General features: G+C 36.4%; 1 protein-coding gene across 3 annotated transcripts in view; it reads left to right on the forward strand.

Annotated features, from left to right (window-relative positions):
* ANTXR2 (ANTXR cell adhesion molecule 2) overlaps positions 1-25827 on the forward strand; it is a 151293-nt gene that overhangs the window by 18155 nt on the left and 107311 nt on the right. For all 3 annotated transcript variants that reach the window (XM_058722148.1, XM_058722149.1, XM_058722147.1), the window contains exons 4-7: positions 2879-2960; positions 3416-3523; positions 3912-3980; positions 4729-4809. In XM_058722148.1, the coding sequence (XP_058578131.1) occupies positions 2879-2960; positions 3416-3523; positions 3912-3980; positions 4729-4809 (340 nt within the window). The remainder of the gene's footprint in view (positions 1-2878; positions 2961-3415; positions 3524-3911; positions 3981-4728; positions 4810-25827) is intronic.

Raw genomic sequence — 25827 nt, forward strand, 5'->3', positions numbered from 1 at the left:
TGAATTCCACACTGGGCAAGTTCATTTAACTTAGAGTTGTCTGCTGCTGTTGTCTGGTGTCTGGTTCTTAGAAGTACTTAAAAGGTGAAGTGAATCTAAGCTGAATGGAGAGGGTGATTTTTACCTTGCAGAATCTGTGTAAACTTAAATTTCAGTTTTCTTTTTCATTTCCTTTTTGGTAGCAAACAATGCTTGAGGCCATGCTACCACTCATTTCTGGGAAGCATCAAATAGTTGGTTTTTGTCCTCATTGAGACAGCATCAGCTTCAAGTTGTTTCTGTAGACACTAAACATAAATATTTAGGTAAAACAAGCTTATAAATTATGTGATTTACTCCATCATCTGTGGAATTAGAAATCTTTTTCCTAGGACAGATTGAAACATTTATTGAACACTTACTTTGTAAAAGGCATTATAGGGGCCCCTGGGTGGCTCAGTCGGTTAAGCGGCCGACTTTGGCTCAGGTCATGATCTCACGGTCCGTGAGTTCGAGCTCCGCGTCGGGCTCTGTGCTGACAGCTCAGAGCCTGGAGCCTGTTTCGGATTCTGTGTCTCCCTCTCTCTGACCCTCCCCCATTCATGCTCTGTCTCTCTCTGTCTCAAAAATAAATAAACATTAAAAAAAAATTTAAAAAAAAGTCATTATAATAAGCAGTAAATGCAGAGTAAGGGGATACATTATAAATGATAGACACAGTGATAGCCCACTGTAAACTTGCATTCTAGTTGAGAAGTTAAAATATGAGATTCAGTTAAATTAAATTAGTTACATTATTTCGAAGTAGAATGTATTTGAGAGCCAAAGTGTTCTTTAAAGTAAAAGTTGAACAAGGGTCTATTTGCGGTACCTTACAAGAAAGAGTGTGATTAAATTAAAGATAGGTTCAGAATAGGCTGATTTTATTTTATTTAAAAAAAAAATTAACGTTTATTTATTTTTGAGACAGAGAGAGACAGAGCATGAATGGGGGAGGGTCAGAGAGAGGGAGACACAGAATCTGAAGCAGGCTCCAGGCTCTGAGTTGTCAGCACAGAGCCTGACGCAGGGCTCGAACTCACAAACTGCGAGATCATGACCTGAGCCAAAGTCAGCCGCTTAACCTACTGAGCCACCCAGGCTCTTCCAGAATAGGCTGATTTTAAACCAGGTATTAAGAGAGACAGAGATGGTAGGAAGAGATGACTGAATCAGGAAGGAAGAAGATTAAGGTCAAACTTTGAAAGTTGTCTTGTGTTTTTGGAACATTTCTTGAGATGGAAAACTTGTCTGATAATAATTTTCATTGCCATATCAACATATAATCAAGAAGTTACTTTTAAAACATGATTGAAGCTCTGGTAAATGGTTCATTTATTTCAAGTATTTGACATACAACATTGCTGCATAAGTTGTTTTTTTTTTTTTTTTTTACTATTTCTGACATGTTTTAATAGTGTATTATACACACACACACACGTTTATGTATGACTCCAGTATTTCCTTGATGTTCAGATAATTCGCTTTTTATAATTAATTTTTCATCTATCATTCTTAGTAGTGCAGGTGCTCTTCATGTTTTATTTAAAGTATTATATTTCAGGGGCGCCTGGCTGGCTCAGTTGATTAAGTGTCTGACTTTGGCTCAGGTCATGATTTCATGGTTCGTGAGTTTGAGCCCCACGTCAGGCTCTGTGCTGACAGCTCAGAGCCTGGAGCCTGCTTTGGATTCTGTGTCTCCCTCTCTCTGTCCCTCCCCCCCATCTCTCTCTCTCTCTCTCTCTCTCAAAAACAAACATTAAAGAAAAAAAAATTTTAAAAAAAAGTATTATACTTCAGTTTACCATTTCAAGGCTCTTCTGTTTAGAAAGGTATTTTTCTTTGCTTCTTTTTAAAAACTAAAATTTTGAAAACAATATGTTAAGATCTCTCTTCTGGTCTTTTAAACTTAAAATTTTTAAATGAAATTTTAAGTTTATCTCAGATTGTTTTTGTAAAGTTGTTATATTTATCTCATATGACTCTTACAGTTTCTTTATTTTTCAAGGGGTCTTTGGAACCTATATTTAAAAAACCCTGAAAAAGGAGTCTTTTACTTAATACACATAAAATAGCTCTTAATTGTGTAGTCATACTTCATTTAGACATACCACATTGGAACACTAATTAGTCATGATGGAAAAGATTCTTCTATAGTTTTTCATCTTTTTCATTTATACTGCCTCTTGCAAGAATCCATTATCATCCATCCATCCATCCATCCATCTACCCATCCACCCATCTACTCATTTATTCTTTCATTTGTTCATCAAATATGTATTACTACCTGCCGTATTCAAGACAATGAGCTGTCCAGTGTTCGGATGGGTGAGATGTTACAAAAATGACTAGATTCTGAGATATTTGACTCTGGAAACAAAAATGGAGAATGTTGATTTCTATAAGTTAAGGATTAAGTAATGTGCCTTGGAAATTTGCAAATAACAAAGAAAATTTTCAACGTGTAGGGAAGTGGTTAAGTGCTTCAGAAAGGCTTTTTTCACTTGAGCTGACCTACTCAGTCCTTGTTTATTTTGGATGAAGGAAAATGTTTTAACATTTAGTAAAAAATACAATATAAATTATCTGTTCTCATTTCAAAAATGCCTAGAATATCCCTAGATTTTTCAAGATGTTTCACATCATCAGTACTTTTACTTTTTGTAGTTAAAATATAAATGCTATTAAATACTTAACTAAAATAGCGAGAAGTATGAGAAGTTATCTGTCCTCAAGGTCCATGTTCTTTCCTCTTACTGAAGAAACCTGAGTTGTAATACTGCCATGTTTTTTGATAAGTGCTTATTGTGACCTTTGCTCATTTTTCTTTTGTTTGATGTTATAATGCATTATTTTTCAGGGGCAAGATTAGTAAAGGCTTGGAGGATTTAAAACATGTTAGTCCAGTAGGAGAAACATACATCCACGAGGGACTAAAGCTAGTAAGTTCTTTTACATTTATAAGCATAGGGGAGAATGTTTTCTTATTCTGTAATACAATAAACTGTAACTCTCTAGTAAAACTCAAAGGCCCCATTACATGTTTATCTTTAAAAGTTTTTAAACATGCTTTTGTTATTCTAAGGATGAGACTGACTTACCATGGTGATAAGAAAACTTTGGATGGCATTTTGCTTTTTAAGGAATTTTTCATCTTCTGTGTGATTACATTCAGACTAGTCAATCAAAGCTTAAAATTTATCTCCTTTAAACCCAATAGTAACTACTCTATACTGGGAATATATGCACATTTCAAATAAAACAGTTAACCCAAAATACCCTGTTTTAAAAGTCAGTCTATAATATTTTGATTTTGTCAGACTCCTAAATTCAGCTTGATGGAGCATGCTGGTTAAAAGTTAAAATTCTTAGTTGGATAATTATTCTTCATTTTCAGGCAAATGAACAAATTCAGAAAGCAGGAGGCTTAAAAACCTCCAGTATCATAATTGCTCTGACAGATGGTAAGTTGGACGGTCTGGTGCCATCATATGCAGAGAGAGAGGTGAGTATTGAGCTGAACCTGTTCTTTATTTATTTATTTATTTTTTTAAATTTTTTTTTCAACGTTTTTTATTTATTTTTGGGACAGAGAGAGACAGAGCATGAACGGGGGAGGGGCAGAGAGAGAGGGAGACACAGAATCGGAAACAGGCTCCAGGCTCCGAGCCATCAGCCCAGAGCCTGACGCGGGGCTCGAACTCACGGACCGCGAGATCGTGACCTGGCTGAAGTCGGACGCTTAACCGACTGCGCCACCCAGGCGCCCCTGAACCTGTTCTTTATACCCCAGTGTATTTTGCTGTGTGTCTCTGTATGGATAGCTTGATATTTGGATAATTCACCTCTGTCTCTCTCCCTCTGTCTTTCTCTGTCTTTCTCTCTCTCCATAGGCAAAGATATCCAGGTCATTTGGCGCTAGAGTTTATTGTGTTGGTGTCCTGGACTTTGAACAAGCTCAAGTGAGTACAGCAGATCTGTAAACTTTAATCTAAATTACATAATTGTCCTAAGGATAGCTTATCAAATTTTTTTCACTGATGACTTACTGTGATGCTAACCATTTGCTAAAGGTTTTCTATAAGGTGGCCATATGTCTTGAAAGCTGCATCAGTCACGTCTAGTTTTGATAGGTTTCATTACTGAAAACAAAACTCTAAATTTCGTGACTATTCATTTGATTTGAAGGAACTAATATTGTAGGATATACATTTGGATTAAAATAATATGAATGCTCCTTCTTGAACTCAACTGACAAGATTATTATGACAGTCTTATAGAGGTATTTTAGTTTGATTGAAAACTTGACTCTTAGGAGTGCAGGGATTTGGGAAAACAAAATTTTTTAATTAAGTTTTGAGGGTTTATATATTAATTTTTTTTTCTGCTCACCAAGATGACTTTGCATTTAAACTTTTGGTTGAATGTGACATAGGACTCCTGTGTCTCATGGCATTTACAGCTAGCAGAGCTCTGCACTGCTTTGAGATTCAAACTTGGGGCCGATGTAAAGGGGCTGTGGCTGATTCATTTCATTGTGATACATTTAGAATGACACTGATGCCGTCTCCTTCAATTCCTGACAGGCTACCCTGGTGAATTAATCTGTAGTGTAATTTTTCAGATGAACATAACTGAAACATAATGAAGTGTATAAAATCTTGTATGTCTCAACTACCCGTTAATTAAATGTTCCTCCTTTTACTAAAGCTGGAAAGAATCGCCGATTCCAAGGAACAAGTTTTCCCTGTCAAAGGCGGATTTCAAGCTCTTAAAGGAATAATTAATTCTGTGAGTATTTTTCTGGGAGTAAGAAAGGCTCATAATTTTAGATACATTTTACAAATGTTGGCAGTAATCTTGATGTCCAGTTCAGGTAGTCATTGTGTTAAAAAGGAAGTTTGTTTGGTACTGTGAACACAGCATAATTCTGAAGATCTGATATTTTGTTTGTGAGATTTGGTGTTGATTCTTAGACGTTGAACTCGGTGAGCGTGGGTTTGTGATTCCAAGTTTAAGATCTTAGACAGCCTGAGACCCTTATATCCTTTGAACGTGGAGTTCCTCACTGTCTTGATATCTGGTAAGTTTTATAGGATTTATGGAGGAAGTATAAAATAAAAATTTGGATTGGAATTTGTGTGATTTCTCCCTCCTCTAAATACGGTGTTTCGTGGCTGTCAGGCACCTTGCCCCAGCGGCCGAGTATTTGACTGCTGTTGTTGTTCTTTCCGTTTTAATGATTAATAGTTTCACTGGAGCTCATAATATTTCTGTTTGGAATTCAGTTGCTCTGTCTCTGGTGATCGTTAGAATCGAGGCTACCCTAAAGAGGATGATGGGAAGTGGGATGATGAAATGTGAAGCAAAACTCCTAGGCTTTCACTGCTGAGGTTTATGTTTCATTTTACTGCCTTTTGCTAGAAGCACTAGGAACAGTTGCTATTAAGTATTTATGATATTTTGGTAAACACCATCCTAAAATGGAAGCGAGTAATCTATAGTCTCTAAGCTGGAGCCTTTCCTTTAATCTTTAGGTATTTACTGAAGGGCAGTGGGGTGGGGGGAAACAACTCAGTGTCTTTGGATGTTTCGTTCTGGCTTTTAAAATTTCTCTTTAAAGATCATTCATGTGTTTCACAACCAGAGTGAGATGGATTGATTTTGTTTTTAAGTAGCATGCGAGTTTTTTTCCCCCCCTCACTCATGGAACTTTCCAAAGAAAAAAATATGATTTGGTTCTCTCACATATCGGTACTTCTAGTGGGCAGGCCGAATGTAAATACAGAACGGAACAGAGATTTTGTTATTTTAGGAGTTTAATTATGCTTAGTATTTAGAAAAAATTGCAATGCAAAAAACAGTAAATATTTCTATACTTGGATTCAAGGTAAATACTCTGCAACTGTGATTTGTTTTAAAATACAGAAACATGCATGGTCAATGCAAAAGGAAGGATAATTTGATCCTATAAATAAACAAACCAGCAGATTGTGTTTTAAATAGAATTTCATTGTGCTTTGGAATTTGCCGTTATTTTTATAATTATACTGGGAAGGAGAGAAGACCTCTCTGGATTATTTTATTTGGAATTTTTTTCTCTGTATAAAAAAGGTTCACATCAAAAGACGAATTGGTTTTTTAAAACTCTTTGCTTATGGGCTATGACTGCATATTTCTCCTGTAGGAAATTAGTAGTTGACAACCAGAGAAGACACAGTTGTTGTTTTCTTTGTTAAACTTCATTTATTTTATTTGTATTGGAGAAACTTTAGAATGGAATTTCTAACTGCAGTCTTTCTGGCCTGGAGTTCTTGATGGACTTTAGCTTGAGTAAGTTATGTGGAAAGAGTTAGCATGAAATTAGACAGACTTATGTTATTTTAGCTACAGATTGCAAACAAAGCCTCTTGAGTTTCGTCTGGTGGAGGCCGATGGGTATAGCGTTCATTTTAATACGGTTCCACTTCAGCTATTTTGTCACTAAAGGAGGAGTAAATTCTCCTCAGGGAAGCCAACCTCTGGGGACAGACTGGCAGTAACATGGCAGAGTTGACAGGGGGACAAATGGAGTCATCACAACCAAAGTTAATCTCACTAATGGTTGAGATTTTTATCAACATGATGATAGCTTGGGATTTTTGCTTACTTTGCAGAAATTTAAGGCAATTCAAACACTTTATCTCTCTTCAAGGCAGAGATTGCCTCAACTCTGATAATATACAAAAGCTGTAATTCTGCCTTAAATTTGAATTGCACTTTATACTGACCAAGTACCATGTTATCTTCAAAAAATTATATCTGGTATTTAAAACAAATATACTGTGTCTATTTCAGGGTAAGGGCAGAGAGAAGAGACGATCTCTTTATTCTTTATGATTTACCAAACTAGTAGATAAAATTGTGCTGTGAAATGTATTTATGCAAAGCTAAGCAAGTGTAAAAAATTAGAAAATTTAACTCTTTCAGATGTCTGGTACTTTGATTTTTTTTTTTTAATATTCATTTTTGAGAGGGAGAGAGAGAAAGAGACAGAGTATGAGTGGGGGTGGGGCAGAGAGAGAGGGAGACACAGAATCTGAAGCAGGCTCCAGGCTCTGAGCTGTCAGCACAGAGCCCGACAGGGGGCTTGAACTCCCAGACCACGAGATCATGATCTGAGCCGAAGTCGGATGCTTAACCGACTGAGCCACCCACGTGCCCCCACATGTCTGGTACTTTGAAGGTAAAATATTAGTTAAATTGAGAGATAATTTCTTTTTACTGCGAGAAGTTCTTCAAATACATCTGGCTTTATTGTCAATGAATTAATTTCTTGGAAGTTAATCTTTAATTGAGAAAAAATGTAATGTGTTCTTCTTGCTTTCTTGATCCTCTCTCGCCTGCCCACCAAAATTCAGTGACCTAGATGGTCTGGTCCCTTATCGTATATCACGTTTTGTTAAGACATCGTTTGTCTAAAATCCACTTCTTAATCAGCAAGGATAGGTGTTTCATTTTGGAGCCTTCCTTCCTGTAGTTAAAAAAAAAAAAAAGAAGCACTGTAGCAGTACTGTCTTCTGTAACTTCAAAAGCGAGGGACTGAAAAAGGCCTTTGTTCTGAACTTTATTCATTTTGCATGTTGGCAATATAATACCTTCTCTAAGATTTACTTGATTCAGAAAATCATTTTAACGTTTTATTTTAATTTGGAATGGAATGAATCATTTCAAAATTTTTAGACTTTTAGGCAAACGTGATATGTGACATTTTTTGGAATATGGGTTTAATCTCCAATCTTAATTAGGGATATTAAGGTTTAAAATTCATTATTGTCTCAAGTAGATGCTGGTAAAACTTTCCTCTTTTTCACCTCTTTCCCCCCCCCCCCCATTATCTAATTTATTCTTTCATTCATTTATTTATTGAGCTCGAACATGCTTACAGCACTGTTAAGCTCAGAAGAAGGGACATAAACTTAAATAAGACAGACTCTCTGTTTCTGAAGGAGTTTGAAGAATGACGACTTGATGTTTGGAATATGGTTTTCCCCTTGCAGGAATTGCAAAATGCGCAGATAAGGAGGCGGGAAACTTCAGTGAGTCACTCTAGGTGATAAAAAGGAATCCTATCATGCAATTTGTGTTAAGATGCCAATATGGCTAGAGTAAAGTTAACAGAAGGATGGGATAAGTTTGGATATGTTAAGTCATGGAAGACTTTGGGTGGTGGAATTTGAACTGTGCTCTGACAGTTGGAGTAAATTAGAAACAAGGAACATAGAACTTAAAGAACCTGGGCTGAGTGGCTGAAGCACGGGAGGCAGTGTGTGGCCTGGCTTGGATTATGGAGGGATATGAAGGATATCAGTCTGGATCCAGATTCTGGAAACTCTTAAGTGTTTGAATGGGGAATTGGCACTTATTTCATAAGTAATTGGGGAATGATGGAGGAGCAGTTTGGGGATGGGATTGATATGATAGCTGAGAACGTTTAGGAAGAATATTCTTGCAGTAATGGATAGGATAATTTGGAATATGGAAAGGTGTGCTGAGATTGGGAATAGGAAGACCTGAGTATGAGTTCTGACTCTGCCACTGTCTAGCTATGTGGCCTGGTGTACTTCCTAAGTGTAATCTCTCTGATTTTTAAAATTCTCACCGGGGCGCCTGGGTGGCGCAGTCGGTTGAGCGTCCGACTTCAGCCAGGTCACGATCTCGCGGTCTGTGAGTTCGAGCCCCGCGTCAGGCTCGGGGCTGATGGCTCGGAGCCTGGAGCCTGTTTCTGATTCTGTGTCTCCCTCTCTCTCTGCCCCTCCCCCATTCATGCTCTGTCTCTCTCTGTCCCAGAAATAAAAAAAAAAAAAAAAAAAAAAACAACGTTGAAAAAAAGGAAAAAAAATAAAATTCTCATCAAGTCAAATGGGGATAATTCTATTTCATCGGGTTGTTTTGTGAATAAAATGAGACAATGATTAAGAATGATCTAACTCAGAAGGGTTGGGTTTTAAACCATTTTGTAGGCAACTAGGAATGGCAGGAAGTTGGGACCGTATAGGATAGGTTATTGATCTTTCTGCAGGACAGTCCACTGAGAGAGATGGCTAGAATTCCAAATAATCAGTGTCTTAGAAGAGCAAGACACTGATATGTGAGAGGATCAAATCTAGCAAGTGGGTCGTAAGCACAAGGATTTCTAGATGGTGTAGCTAACCAAAGTCAGATATTTGGCTGTGTCCTAGTTCTGAATCTTCAGGCCATGGAGCTAGGACCCAGCCAACAACTGGGAAAGGAGATTCAGTATTCCCATGACAAAAAAATTGTTTTTGGTAGAATGTCCTGTAGAATTTCAGGACCCTGCATTCAGAAAAGAGTCACAGTTCTTGTCAGGGAACTTGTAGTGCTATTTAGTGATTCAAAGTAGAAACCTAGTTGTTAAGGGGGGAAAACCATCTTCAGTGGACCATAGTTCCTTAGGGCTTATTTTAGGTACTGAGATTCTAGGTCTTTCCCAATAAAACTAGGTCAAGGACCACAAGGAAAACATGTAATAAACTCTCTGCCCTGGTCAGAATCATGTCAGGAACAGGGTGGGGCAGAACCTCCAGGGATAAAATTGTTTTCTCTTGCTGAGCCAGTCTCTAATGGGTCTGGAAAACATTAACTGCTGTTATTATTGTGATGGCAGTGAAACTGGAAATAAAAAGGTACATTTGGGAAACCTTAAAAGTTAATAGAACCTGAGAGATGACTGGATATAGGGTGAAAAAGACAGAGGGGAATCGAGTATAACTTGGGCATTTTGCCCCCCATCTGGAAGCAGTGAGAGTGAAAGCTGTTTTTACAGAGGGGCACAGAGTGCTAGAGAACACACTGGAATTGGACAGAGGGACAGAAGAGAAGTGGGACTGGGCTGGGAAGTCCCTGTGGGGAATGCCCCTTTGGGAAGTGGAGGTCCAGCAAAATGTTCAAGTCAGAAAACTTCAGAATTGAGTCATTGTTCCTCCTCTTGTGTTTTCTCCCCTCCCGTTGCCTACAAACACAGGACATAATTCTTCTGTTTTCCTCTTTAGATTATCTTTAATATGTTAGAATGTTAAACAATTATTTTTGGTTTCTTGGAAAGGTGATTACCAGGCTTTGATTTGAAAATGAATTTTGAACTAGTATTTGACTAGTGTAGGTCAGACTGACGTGTGAGTACCACATGGGTACTGGTTCGGTGTTTCATAATGCAGTGCTTTGGATGGTAGCATTCAAAATAAAATAACACCTTAGATTGGTGAATAATATGGAAAGAATAAAAATAAAAATTCTCTGTGGAAAACCCCCCCTCTCCTTTTCTTTTCCCCTAAAAGCAAGGCCATGGGATGTTACAGTCTTTGCAATTATTTCAACAATTTTTTTTATAGAGTACCTCAGATGTATTAAGCAGAAGAGATAAATCAGTTGTGAAACTGGTTTTATAAATAACCCTGATCCAAAAGAATTAAGAACACTATATCCTAGGCGATGGCAGCTAATGCCAGAGTTCCTAAGTACCTAACGGGGAAGTATGGGAACATAAATAGGAAGGAAATGATCACTCATATGTGTAGGACATTTAAATAAAACTGTAATAGGTTGTTTATAAAGGGGGGGGGGGGAAGTGCAATCTACATTTCAAAAAATAGCTTCATTCATAGTACTGGAAATGTAAGCTTCGTCTGACCTTTGCAGCCAAATTGTTTTTTCTCAGTAATGTCTATTGTTGTTGTTTTGAAAAGTTTCTAAGAAAGGTGTCTACATTATGTTTTAATGAGATGAGAAGACACTGCAAAATTGTTTTCTTTACAGGCAAATCATTTTCATAGAAGAGGTACCTAATGAACATTCTGATAAGACCTCAGTTTAAGTGATTTTAGCAGGTTCTGCTACGAATGTTGACTGCTTAGTTGTGAAAATCTCTATAAAATCATGGTTTGATGAAAAAAATCTAACGTCTGAGCTAACTGTAAAGATATATCCACAGGAAAACCCCCAAACTGGTAGGATTACTCAAAATTGGAAACCAGTTTCTAGGGCTCTTTTTAACAAAAGATTGACTATAATATGAGGCTCACAATAAATCAGCTTCTTCTGGGCTTCTATTTATCCAAGAATCTTTAGTACTGAATATAGATGAAGTGTCTCATTATAACATCTTTCACATTAATGGTAGGAAGGTTGGGACTGTATTTCCTCCTAATCCTTTTTTTGTCTAGTGCCTAATATAGCACTGGGTAAATAGTTATTGGTTAATTTATATTTATCAATGAATGGAAAATAAAATCAGTGCTTTTTGAACATATTTTCATAGTTTTATAATATAGTTACGGTGTATTTAAAGATTAAAAAAATCAAATTTTTTCTTTGCCAGAGAATATTTTGAATTAACATGATTCCATATAACTTTTATTTCATCTTCTTATTTATATTCCACTGTATTATGACTTTGTTTACAAAAACCACATTCATACTAGCTTAAGAGGAAAAAGAAAGTTATTGGCTGATATAACTGGGTGGTGCAGAGGGAGGAAATTACCTCAAGTACAATTGGATCCAGAGAATCGGTCTATGTTCTTAGGATCTCTCTTTGTAAAATTTACCCATGATTTTATTAGCCTCATACTTTTCTTGTTCAAATGAGTGTCCGATAAAGGTAATTGCCAAAGGTTTCAGGCTTGTATGGGCCTCAATTACCAAGCATATTGGAAAGAGAGAGCTATTGTTCTGGGGCATCAGTATACTCTGTCCCAGATAAGGACTCTGAGTGACTCAGTTGAGTCAAGTGCTCATCCCTGTCAACATATTTGGGCCAGCCTGAGCATCATGCCTACCCCGTGATAAGAGATTGACAGCAAGGCAGAGAAGGAGGAGGCATCATGATCCATAGCATCACTCAGACCACATGGACTGGAGAACACTTTCTCATTAGAAAGGAAACACTGTTCATAGATACGTTAAGGGTGAAAAATGTTCTGGGTAGGGAAAAAAAAATCAATAGCTATTATAGTACACTATATTCAAATACCTTTAAATATTTTTGACATCTATTCTTCTATTCTATTCTATTCTATTCTATTCTATTCTATTCAAGACAGAGAGAGTGCAGGTCGGGGAGAGGGACAGAGAGGAAGAGAGAGAATATTAAGCAGGCTCTGTGCTCAGCATTAAGTCCAACACAGGGTTTGATCTCATGACCCTGAGATGATGGATGACCTGAGCCAGGATCACAAGTAGAATGCTTAACTGACTGAATCACCCAGGCACCTCTGACGTATATTCTAATTAGACACTTCATTCCTTCCAGATGTTAATTAACTAAAAAATACAAATAGAAAATTTGTTTTAAGTTATTCATTTTATGTACTGAAATTTTATAATCTTATCTTGATGTCCATAGTCCAATGCTCTGTTTGCATTTGCATGATAATTTTACTTGATAACAGTATTATTTTCTTTATGTGGTTGGGACTATAGTTTAAGAAAATCAAACCTAGTTTGAATAAATACAGCTTTGTGATATTTTGTGAGAAAACTAAACTAGCCATAGCATTACATAGCCAAACTCAAGGGCCAGAAGGTTGTTTTTTAACATCAATCTGTTGGGCTACAAAAGATGACCTTTGGAGGCTTACCTGTTCTTGAAAGCAAATTCAATCAAGTAGAAGGACATTGAAAAGGAGGCTGCAGTGATTAAGATTTATGAATTAAATGTACCACCGGTATGAATTATAATAGATAAATGCATGATTTCTCAGTTATATCTTATTTTTACCCAAATATAATAATTCTCAATTTATTTGGAAGCATTTTTTTTAAACTATGTTTAACACACGTTTATGGTGTTGGGTTACAAGGATAGGTATGGTACCCTTGACTTTTCTGAGTTGACTGCTTTGAGGCATGTTTGTTTGAATGTAAAACTAATAGAAGAGTTGATAAGGCTTTTTTTTTTTTTTTTTACTATTCTTGTTACATAGGGAAATATTTTATTTGCCACTATGGATTTTAAAAAATCAAATAGGACAAATATAGACTTAGAATGACAGATGGATTTCATGTTTTAGTTAAGAAAACAAGAGAGTGGGCAAATAGGACTAATATGAAATAATATATGTATCAGAGTGAAAAACTTGCTGGACCTCAATTTCTTTAGATTCTGAAACAAATAGTTCATTTGTTATAACTTTATCCATAACTTTGGTGTGCTTTTTATGGAGATTCTTCATCCTTTAAGAAAGCACTAAATGATTATTCTGAGTTTGTGTTGACTAAAAAAACCAAAAAGATGATAAGCTTTTGTTTCAAATCACAACCATTTTTGGCAGATTTCTATGTGGTAGCAAGAAAGGAAGACTTGCTAATATGAATCGTTTTTGAAAATTGTAGTTGTGAGATGCGGAGGACCTAAATGCCATTTGGGGTTTTTGTTTCACAATTTGTGATATGGCCATTATTTTCACCAACAGTATAATCAGAATGATTCATCTGTTATGTTTGGAGCTGAGAAGAGTAAAAGGCAATGATTATAACTCACATTCTTCCTTAGATTTCTTAGAGTAAAAGTTTGTTTAAAAATTTGTCACTTGTGCTTATACAACTCGCTTACTTGGAAGGAAGAGAGAATCCATTTTTAGTAATGGGCCAGTGCAGAATGAGCTGTATTGAGCAACTGGTATTTTGAAGCTTCAAGCACTTTTTAGAAATGAACTCAACCAAAACATGTGATTACAAATTACTTTTTTTAAAGATTTTATTATTTTTTTAAAGTTTACTTATTTATTTTGAGAGAGAAAGAGTGAAGCGTGTGAGCAGGGGAGGGGCAGAGAGGGAGAGAGAGAATCCCAAGCTGACTCTGCCCTGTCAGCCCTGAGCCTGAGGCAGGACTGGAACCCACAAACTGTGAAAGTGTGACCTGAGCCAAAATCAAGATTTGGACTCTTAACCGACTGAGCCACCCAGGCGCCCCAAGATTTTATTATTATTTTTTTAAAGTTCATTTATTTGTTTTGAGAGAGAGCAAGAACAAGCAGGGCAGGAGCAGAGAGAGAAGGAGACAGAAGATCTGAAGCAGGCTTTGCACTGACAGCAGAGAGCCCTATGTGGGGCCCAAACTCATGAACCATGAGATCATGACTTGAGCTGAAGTCAGATGATTAACTGACTGAGCCACCTAGGCACGCAGCCACCCAGATTTTATTATTTTTAAGTAATCTCTACACCCAATGTGGGGCTCAAACCTGCAACCCTGAGATCAAGAGTCACATGCTCTCCTGACTGAGCCAGCCAGGTGCCCTATGATTACAAATTATAATTGTTTTTCATTGATGTATCACCTTGTAAAGAAAAATATATTTGATAGGGATGTTTGGCAGCCAGAGAGAAAATAAAGATCATCTGAACACTGAAAGCTAAAAAGCAAACAAGAAAAGACTGTGAAAACATCCTTAAAATTGTTCTGGCTGCTTATTTTATGCAAATATATGGTTAATTACTAAGGCTTCATTTTCTTGGGACCTTTGGAATAATGCTGTTCAGTGATTATTCCTTATGAGATAGAAGCTTGGAATCCTTCATATTAGGATGAACTCCTATAGTGTTTAAAACTACTCCCTGAGTAAGGAAAAAAAAATGCTTGCTTTTTTAGACTTATTCTTATCCTTAGAGATATTTTCTGACATGTTGTATGTCATGGAAATTCGCGGTTTCTGTCTGTTAAAGATATACCTTGGATGCCTGTAAATTATCTATAATGTTCTACTGTAGATGATGTTATATACCCAAAGTCAGTGTTAAAATTTATTGCTAGGATGAATATTTTTAATTTTTAATGACGTTTAAAAATGTTATAGATGTTTGGGTAGCAGTTGAATTTAAGTGTAATGCGATATTCTATTTTGGGGGAAAAATCTCTAATATTTAGAATAGACCTTTAAAAATGAGATCACAAAGGAAACCATTCAGTGGGATTTATTTATTTATTTCTCTTTTCACATATCCTATCTAGAATTAACCTTCTTTTCTTAAGAAAATAACATATATTAGGGGCACCGGGTGGCTCTGTTGGTTGAGGCTGTCTCTTGGTTTTGGCTCAGGTCATAATCGCACAGTTCGTGAGTTCAAGTCCTGTTCAGGCTCTGGGCTGGCAGCCGGGAGCCTTCTTGGGATTCTTTCTCCCTGTCTCTCTCCCTTTCCTTCTGCTCTTCCCCTGCTTGTACTCTCTCTCAAAATAAATAAATAAACATTAAAAAAAGAAGATATGTATATTAAATTCATGTTTCTTTTCGTGTTGTTTTATTGTTTCTTATTTTTTTTCCATTTGGTTTGCTGCTTTATGGGTGCGATTGATTACCAAAATTTGTACTATGCAAATAAGCTTTCTCTTCATGTGTGTGACTGAAGATGTGATTTGATTAATTCAAGTAGCACCTAATTAAGCTCTGTATTTTTTTGTGGGCTTAACTGTTCAGTATTACACACTTCATTTATTTGTCTTATAGTCAAAATGCTCATGATTTTTATTAGAAAGTTTTACAGGTACTCTTCAATTAATTCAATAAACATTAATTGAGCAGCTGCTATTTTTAATATATTGTGCTATCTGCTTTTTATATTAGATTGGTTTTGAATATATGGCATTATCATTCATTAGAGAAATGTTTACCTAGTTTTTTCTGGAATGGGCTCTATTCTATTTTCCAATATTATAACCTTTCTATTGCCATTTAGAAATTGGAAAAAGTACAGATGTTAAAATCTATTTTGGTTTATCTTAGTTGTGGGAAATTTTTCTTTTTTTTAACTGAATGCTTGATTCTCAAATCATAAAACCTAGATATTTCAACATAAACTTGAGAGACATGGTATGTCCTAAGTCATATTTTGACTTCATTTCCCCATCTTAACTAATTTCTGCTAAATTTTATCTTGGGTATATCTCAACCAGGGTTCTCCACTAATTAATCCCATTTTATCGTAAAGCCCAGAAGAAAAAGGCCACAACTATATACATTGTATGCATTTTTTTTTCAGGCCATAATATGGCTTTCATTACTTCTTCCATGCCCCATATCTATAATTATAGCCTGTGTTCATTATGTAAATATGTTGAGGAATTTATAAGATCTCATTACGTGGTTTAATATGCTTCTTTAAATATCTAAGAAAGAAGAGATAAAATATGATGCTGTCTGGTTATTTCTGTTGTAGATGGTTCCTCAATAATGCTGTCATTTTACCTGATTATTATTCCATACATATAAAGAACTGATTGTAACTTTAAAGACAAACAAGATGAGAAATCGCTTTGTAACCAATGAGATTCTTGAAAGAGTTGTGTCTGACTTAGTAGTTGTCCTTACCTGTGCTCCCACAAATATTGCCGGTTCTGGCTTCAGGATACATCTCTGCCACTTGTTACTTTATATGGAAATTTGGCCTACCGTGAAATCCTGCAGCCGGACCACATGACATTAGATGTAGACTCAATCCAAATTAATTTGGAACATGCCTGGAGTAGTCAGGGTGAAACACCATTCTGGTACTTCATTCAAGTAGCTGTGCAGAGAAGCGACAGCACAAAGGGATCTATTTTGATCTTCTGCCAAACATCTATAGTCTCAGAGAGGCCAGCAGGCACAAGGTCAGAGCTGACTCCGAAGGCTGCATGCATCTGGTCTTACTGCTAACCAACAACCAACCCAGAGGGAGGCATAAATAACCTTATCTATTCTCTCCCCCTCCCTTGCCCAATAGAGAAATTCCATGAAATTAGTATTTACAGTGTACACGGAACTAATGAGAAATTTTGATTATCAGAATTGTGCAAATAGTGAATTAAAATTATATACAACCAGTTAGCAACAAAAAAATAATGACAGTTTGTAAGAGTGAATGCTATTGTTCCACTTGGAGTTTTACCCCAAAAACTTGGAAGAGGGGAAATATTTAGGTTTTGACTTTATTATCATAATGCATGGCAGACTTTTTATCATACATTTAAAAGAAAGCATTCAAGACAAATACATTTAAAATTCTTTTTAATGTTTATTTTTGAGAGAGAGAGTGGGGGAAGAGGCAGAAAGAGGGAGACACAGAATCCAAAGCAGGCTCCAGGCTCTGAGCTGTCAGCACACAGCCTAACTCGGGGCTCACATCCACGAACTGTGAGATCATGACCTGAGCCGAAGTCGGACGCTTAACCGACTGAGCCACCCAGGTGTCCCAAAACAAACACATTTTAAATAGGACAGAAAGTTTTGATAATGAGAAAGGACAGTGACTGTGATTATAGAGATTAAATATATAAAACCATCTTTAGGCATTTAATTCACAGTTTGGGACAACATGTTGGAATGTAGAATTTTTACACAAAGAACCAGAATTTAGAATTGTATGTATTTTAACTTCTTTTCTATTATAGATTTGCACTGGCTTATAAACGCAAGTCTTGCAGATGGCCTTGTGTATACCAATGGCTACTTTGCTTAGATCTCTCTCTTCTGGAAGTTCATACCTTCATCTCCTACCCAGCCTGGCCCTGTGGGTGCAACTGTAGGCTACAAAGTTTTCACAAATATAGGAGGGAAAGAAACCAAGAAAAAGAATAACAGAGGAACAGTCTCTGTCATGCAGACATATAAACAGATCTCATTTTCCGATGTAGGCATCCCATTTTAGAGAACATTTTCCCTCATGCTGCTTGCATTTCTTGCTTTACTAAATGGTTGTGCTACCTGAATTTCCATATGTAGGGATTTTTATGGGTAAAAAATTTCTCTTCAAGGTATAACCCCATCTAGGTTGTTTGAAAGGCCATCATTTCATATATTTATTTATGTATTAGTATGAATAAGTTCATGAAATGAGAACAGCCTCATTGAAATAGAATATTTTGGGCAGTAGAAAACCTGGACAGTGATGGCGTTTAGAAAAGGGGTATCTGTGTGTCTAGTAACCTAGGTGACACCATGAGTGAGGGAGGCACAAGGACTAACTTACTCTGTATCAAAAATTCTCCTAAAGCCAGTTCCGCATCCAGAAAAAATGGAGAAAAATGAAAGAAAACAAAACAAAAAAACCCCAAATGTCCTTCTGGCTCCAAATGTCCTTTCTGTTCCCAGGACTCAGGCAAGTTCTAGAAACATATGAAAACGAAATACCCTTCAATGCCATTGACATCATTACTTTTATGAAAAAAAATATGTAATTTTGGAGTAACATACAAATTTGGAGTAACAAATTAAGTTTTCTAAACACAGTTTGATTTTAGTTTTCCAAGTGCTTCTGGTGCCCTCAAACCAGAGTTAGGACCTTTTGTGGTTCTAGTATAGCCTCTCTTGTCTTTTAAGTTCTGGATTATGCTGATAAGTAAGAAGTACAAGTGTTCTATCTGAACAAAACACTTTTGAGATAGAAAGCGATAATAAAATAAGACAATAGAAAGCAAAAATAAATCAAAAGAGAGAGGGCCCTAAGCATTTGCATATCCTATATATTACTAATTGATAGGCTGACCTAAAGTTTTAATTTATTCAAAGTCAGTGGAATTCAAAATTTTAAATCTATAAAAACCCCATCAAATGTAGATGAGGGGTGGCTGGATGGCTCAGTTGGTCGAGTGTCTTACTCTTGATTTTGACTCAGGTCATAATCCCAAGGTCTTGGGATTGAGCCCCGTGTTGGGCTCCATGCTGAACATGGATCCTGCTTAAAATTCTCTCTCTGGCTCCCCCTGCTCCTCTCCTCCACTTGTGCTCTCTGTCTCTAAAATAAAAAAAATAAAAATAAATAAATTTTAAAAATGGGGGTGAACACTTCATGGAATAGTTTTGAAGATAAAATATAACATAAATTTTACTTGTTTTTCATATTAAGATAGTTTTGTTGAAGTATAATTGACAGATAACAGACTGCATATATTTAAAGTGTACCATTTGATAAATGTTAACAGACTTTTATGTATAAAGTGTCCATGGAAATACCACCACAATCAAGATCATGAACTTATCCACCAAAGTTTCCTCCCTCTTTGCCCTTCCCTTTGTTCCCTGGCAACCACTGATCTGCTTTCTGTCACTATGGAATGTCCTTTGTATGCATCCAGAGTCTTGGAAGTATCGGTATCTATTGACGCTGACCAGTAATTAGATTTTTAATAATCTTTGGGCCTATATGCATACATAGTATACACTTGATAAATGTTTGTATTATTCCTGCCTTGTGTGTAAGGATTATCACTCCATTGATGTGATATTTCACTGCATATGAGCCAAACATTGAAACTTATGTGTGTTCATTATTACTGGAATATATATATTTTCTAAACCCTTGCTACTCAGTGTAGCCCACAGACCAGCAGTCTGTGGCATCATTTGGGAGGTTGTTAGAAATGCAGAATCTTGGGACTCTTCTCAAGACCTACTGAACCAGAACCTGTATTTTAACAATATCCTAGGTGATTTGTATACTCATTAAGATTTGAGAAACACTGTTCTAAGACATCACCGGATGTAAACTATCCGGATGTGCCATTATTTACTTGACATGGGGAGAACTTTGTAATTATATTAACTGAAAAAGCAAACAACAACTCCATATAGTAGGATTCAAATTTTATTTTTCAAAGATGCAGCTTATAAAATGCATAGAAGTGCACAAAAACACAGGAAGGAAAGAGATAAAGACGGAGTGAGTGATATTGCTGAATAGCATTGCGATTTTTATTTGAAATGAGATAGATTTAGATCATTTTGATAGTGTAAAAAGAATCTGGGCAAAACAGACAGATAAATTGCACAAGTTTTGTAGATATTAGATTTTGTAATGATTAGACTGTCTCTCACAAGCCTGGAGGATAGCAGAGTGCACTGATGACAATAGGCTTTAGAGTCAATCAAACCTGAGGAGATCTTGCTATGCTATTTAAAAACTACTCTTTCTTAAAAAAAAAAAAAAATTAACAGTAAAAATATCTCTCTAAGCCTCAGTTTTCTCATCAATCAAGTGGGGGTAAAAATAGTATGTATTTGGGGTGCACCATGGGTGGCTCTTGATACCGGCTCAGATCATGATCTAATGGTTTGAAAGATTGAGCCCTGTGTTGGGCTCTGTGCTGACAAGCACAGGGAGCCTGCTTAGGATTTCCTTTCTTCCTCTCTCTCTGCCCCTTCCCTCTCTTGCTTGCACACATGCTCTCCCTCTCTCTCTCCAAATAAATAAATAAACAAACAAGAAAATAGTATGTATTCATAAGACTTGAGAGGATTAACTGAAGAGATTTAGATAAAGTGCTTAGCACACTTCCTGGAACATAATTAGTCCCCAATAAATGATAATTATTATTACCATTGTTTGGGATTCTTTTGAATTTTTTTTAAAATATGAAATTTATTTTCAAATTGGTTTCCATACAACACCCAGTGCTCCTTCCAACAGGTGCCCTCCTCAGTGCCCATCACCCACATTCCCCTCCTTCCCTCCCCCCATCAACCCTCAGTTTGTTCTGTTTTTAAGAATCTCTTATGTTTTGGCTCCCTCCCTCTCTAACCTCTTTTTTTTTTTTTTCCTTCCCCTCCCCATGGTCTTCTGGTAAGTTTCTCAGGATCCACATAGAGTGAAAACACATGGTATCTGTCTTTCTCTGTATGACTTATTTCACTTAGCATAACACTCTCCAGTTCCATCCACGTTGCTACAAAAGGCGATATTTCATTCTTTCTCATTGCCAAGTAGTATTCCATTGTTGATATGAACCACAGTTTCTTTATCCATTCATCAGTTGGTGGGCATTTAGGCTCTTTCCATAATTTGGCTATTGTTGAGAGTGCTGCTATAAACATTGGGGTACAAGTGCCCCTATGCATCAGTACTCCTGTATCCCTTGGGTAAATTCCTAGCAGTGCTATTGCTGGGTCATAGGGTAGATCTATTTTTAATTTTTTGAGGAACCTCCAGACTGTTTTCCAGAGTGGCTGCACCAGTTTCCATTCCCACCAGCAACGCAAGAGGGTTCCCATTTCTCCACATCCTCGCCAGCATCTATAGTCTCCTGATTTGTTCATTTTAGCCACTCTGACTGGCGTGAGGTGGTATCTCAGTGTGGTTTTGATTTGTATTTCCCTGATGAGTGACGTTGAACATCTTTTAATGTGCCTGTTGGCCATCCGGATGTCTTCTTTAGAGAAGTGTCTATTCATGTCTTCTGCCCATTTCTTCACTGGATTATTTGTTTTTCAGGTATGGCGTTTGGTGAGTTGTTTATAGATTTTGGATGCTAGCCCTTTGTCTGATATGTCATTTGCAAATATCTCTTCCCATTCCGTTGGTTGCCTTTTCGTTTTGTTGGTTGTTTCCTTTGCAGTGCAGAAGCTTTTTATCTTCATGAGGTCCCAATAGTTCATTTTTGCTTTTAATTCCCTTGCCTTTGGAGATGCGTTAAGTAAGAAATTGCTGCGGCTGAGGTTAGAGAGGTTTTTTCCTGCCTTCTCCTCTAGGGTTTTGATGGTTTCCTGTCTCACATTCAGGTCCTTTATCCATTTTGAGTTTATTTTTGTGAATGGTGTGAGAAAGTGGTCTAGTTTCATTCTTCTGCATGTTGCTGTCCAGTTCTCCCAGCACCATTTGTTAAAGAGACTGTCTTTTTTCCATTGGATATTCTTTCCTGCATTGTCAAAGATTAGTTGGCCATACTTTTGTGGGTCTAATTCTGGGGTTTCTATTCTATTCCATTGGTCTATGTGTCTGTTTTTGTGCCAATACCATGCTGTCTTGATGATTACACCTTTGTGGTAGAGGCTAAAGTCTGGGATTGTGATGCCTCCCGCTTTGGTCTTCTTCTTCAATATTACTTTGGCCATTCAGAGTCTTTTGTGGTTCCATACAAATTTTAGGATTGCTTGTTCTAGCTTCGAGAAGAATGCTGGTGCAATTTTGATTGGGATTGCATTGAATGTGTAGATAGCTTTGGGTGGTATTGACATTTTAACAATATTTTTTCTTCTAATCCATTTGCACGGAATGTATCTTCTTCAGTTTCCTTCATAATCTTTTGAGTTTTTGACTGCTGATATTTGTACTAGATTTAGGAAGTTTGACTTTTAGTAAATTTCAGTCTTGTTACACATATTAATATTTGAGGACTTAAGAGTAGGGAGTAGGTAATAATGTACCTATTATTTTCATTTGTAAATATTCCTTAACACTAATATTACTTTTTGAGTGAACAGATGCTTGTGAGTGAACAGATGCTTTGGTAGTATACTTTTCTTCATGGTGACCATCAAGTTCTTTGCCAATTTTTATATATATATAATATAAAATATATGTATATGTATATATACATATATAACTTATATACATATAAGTTATATTATATATATGTATATATATGTATATATACACACACACACACATATATATATATAAATAGTTCAGAATCTCAAATGATGCAGTTTTGCATCTAGTGTGTGCAGTGCCCTGGTTTTATTAATAGCATTTGGCATGTCTTTAAATTTGGTCTATGGTGCTATTAGCTCTCTCTGATGTCAACCAAGGCTGACCTTTAGTGGAAACTATTTTCTGTGTCTATTGAGATATAATGAAGACAGATGGCAACACATATTTGAAGAAACGTCCTTACAAGATGCTCTGTTGTACAAATGATGGAAGTGCAGATATGAAAGATAATGCATCAATTATCATAGATGGGACACCTGATCCAGTGTTCAATCAATCAATAACAGTATTTAATTTAGTAAAAATTAGCTAGAGTGTTTAAAATATTTGCTGTCTCTGTCAGTTGTAGTTTAGTGATGACAATTTTAATATAATGGACCTATTTTGATATCTTGAACATTTGAACCTGTGCAATTACTTGGTGAAAATAAATTATAAACTGTTTTGTGTTTATGGAACTCTTTATACATACAAACATTGAATTATTTGAATTTCCAGTTGTTTTCCTTTTTTAAAAAAATGGTTATTTATTTATTTTGAGAGAGAGAGAGAGAGAGAGAGAGCGAGCATGTGTACAGGGGATGGGTAGACAGAGAGAGAGAGAGAGAGAGAGAGAGAGAGAGAGAGAGAGACGGAGAGAGAGACAGAATCCTAATCAGGTTCTGTGCTGTCCGTGCAAACCCTACCACGGGGCTTGAACTCAGAAATCGTGAGATCATGACCTGAGCTGAAACCAAGAGTCAGATGCTTAACTGACTGAGCTACCCAGGTGCCCCGTTAATTTCTTAATACAGGAACATGGTAAACACTAGATGGAAAAATCCAATTTAGGACAAATTTTATTTCTTAAAAATGCATACACTCTCCTGTCTCAGTTTCTCCCCAGTGCATTCTCCATCCCTCTCTTTGATTGTTTTTCATTTGGAAATGTTTTGGCTGGTTTGGGTGAACTTCCTTTCAAATTATGGGTTTCTGGATTTCCAACATTCACAACTTACTTGCTTTTTCACATAACTTTATTCTGCTTTATCATAGTCATAATATGGTTGTTGCTATGCTTACTAGGAAGATATTTTTTATATTCTCATTAATTCATGTAACCTGTATTCCCTAAGCATTTATCAGTAGTACTACATGTACAAAACAATTTGCTAGTTCTAAAGGGTTGTATAGTATAATATCCTATTTTTATACCCCAAAAGAGTTTGTCTTTAATAGAGGAGGTGATTTGTATACTCAACTAATATAACATAAGGTCCAAAGAAATACATCTTAAAAAATCAAAACAAACTTTAGAGGAGGGGTAGGTAATGTCCTGTGGGGAATTGAACTAAATTACTTTAGATGATGAGTCCAATTTTATGACTCATTGTCTAAAATGCTTCCCTTCTTTTTTCTTTTTTTTTTCTTCTTTTTAAGTTTATTTATTTTTGAGAGAGAAAGAGACAGCATGAGTGGTGTAGGGGCAGAGAGAGAGAGAGAGGGAGAGAGAGAGAATCCCAAGATGACAGTGCAGAGGCTGATGTGGGTCTCGAACCCACAAAACTGTGAGATTATGACCTGAGCTGAAACCAAGAGTCAGATGCTCCACCAACTGAGCCATCCAGCTGTCCCCAAACTGCTTGCCTTTCAATGAATGTGTTACTGGAGTCACTTTTCCGTTCAGTAATGTCATTTCTATAAAATTCATTTTATTAAAATAAGTATTAATATTAAACTAATGTAAATGTATTCTTGTATATTATATAAGAATATAAATGTATAAATGAATGTATAAATGAATGTATAAATGAATGTAAATGTATAAATGTATATTATACAATGTATTGCACTATATAATCAATCTTTAGCTGTTCTTAGCTTCTGCTTAATGCAGTGTGACTTCTTTAATCTCAGACTTGAATAGAAAATAAATTTCTAAATAATTTTGAACCTTTTTCTTTAAAATCAAAATACCTTACAAGGGATAAACAGGGTCTGGCTTCAGAGATGTATACCATCAATAGTACTTAAAGGTATTTATTCTCCAGTTTTATGGAGAACGCCACAAGAATTAATCATTTGATTTTGCTATTGGAACTGTCTTTTTGAACTATATGATGGATTACATCAAATTAAAAGAGAAAGTCAAGATACATACATTTGTCTTAAATATTTTGAGATCTGATTTAATTATGGTCAATATTGGTAGAAGAGACAAAACTAAGACAATTTTAGAAATTCACACAGGTCATTCTGGGTTGCATATTCTTTGACATGACCTTTGGAAAATCTAATTGTAATTTCTTTTTTTTAATGTTGACTTATTTTTGAGAGAGGCAGAGAGACAGAGCACAAGTGGGGGAGGAGCACAGAGAGAGGGAGACACAGAATCCAAAGCAGGCTCCAGGCCCTGAGCTGTCAGCATAGAGACAGAAGCAGGGCTCGAACCCATGAACTGTGAGATCATGACCTGAGCCGAAGTCCGATGCTTAACTGACTGAGCCACGCTGGCGCCCCCTCATTGTAAATTCTTGATTTATCTTATTCTAAGCAATTAAAAAAAAAATGGTTACAGTTTCCAGTGGATTCAGTCTTTAAGCCTCTCATAATTTTTCTTGATGTTTGAAACATTTTCAGTAATGCTGCCAGAGGTGTGCCTGAAATAACTAATAAAGAAATTGAGAACTGATCTCCTTAAGGGATCTATTTTAAAATAGATTCCCTCAGACTTGCTGGCAGGTAGAGTAGATTTAGAGGCTTTACGGTTTTCCTTTGACCCCTCCGTCTGTGTGGCTCACCGTTCTTTTACCTCAGATCGGCCAAAGTGAATGCTATAATGCTCCATTTTTGTCAGAACCTTTTTAGCTCCATATTCCTTTAGCAAAACTTTTCTGTTTTGTTCCTTTGTCTTGTTACCTGTATTGTGTTAAAATATTTAAGGTCACTGATTTGAGATACTTGCCCTCCAAGAGGGCATGTTAACCTTTGACAGTGGTCCTCAATTCTTTCCCCAATTCTTAATTGAACAAAGGTACACAGTCTTCAGAGGAATGAGTGTTGATTATAGGAGATAAAATAACAGACCAAGAGGAGGTCTTTGGGCATTGAAAGGTCTGTGGGTGACCATGGAATCAATCTTTTTGGTCATTTCTGAGTTTAAATAGGCCTCATCCAGAATGTCTCAGATATAAAATTTTACTGTATTTGTTTCCTAATCACTAAAGCTTCAGTTGCTTTGTGAAAAGTGGATTCACTGAGAAATGATCTTAAAAAGTACAAATGATTCCCCTTTTCAGTGATGCATATTCAGCAGCAAAAATTACCAGCTGACTTTTAGAGTCTGACAATTTATACTTCCACTGTTATTAA

This window comes from Neofelis nebulosa, chromosome 3, assembly GCF_028018385.1.
Source record: "Neofelis nebulosa isolate mNeoNeb1 chromosome 3, mNeoNeb1.pri, whole genome shotgun sequence".
Taxonomy (NCBI): domain Eukaryota; kingdom Metazoa; phylum Chordata; class Mammalia; order Carnivora; family Felidae; genus Neofelis; species Neofelis nebulosa.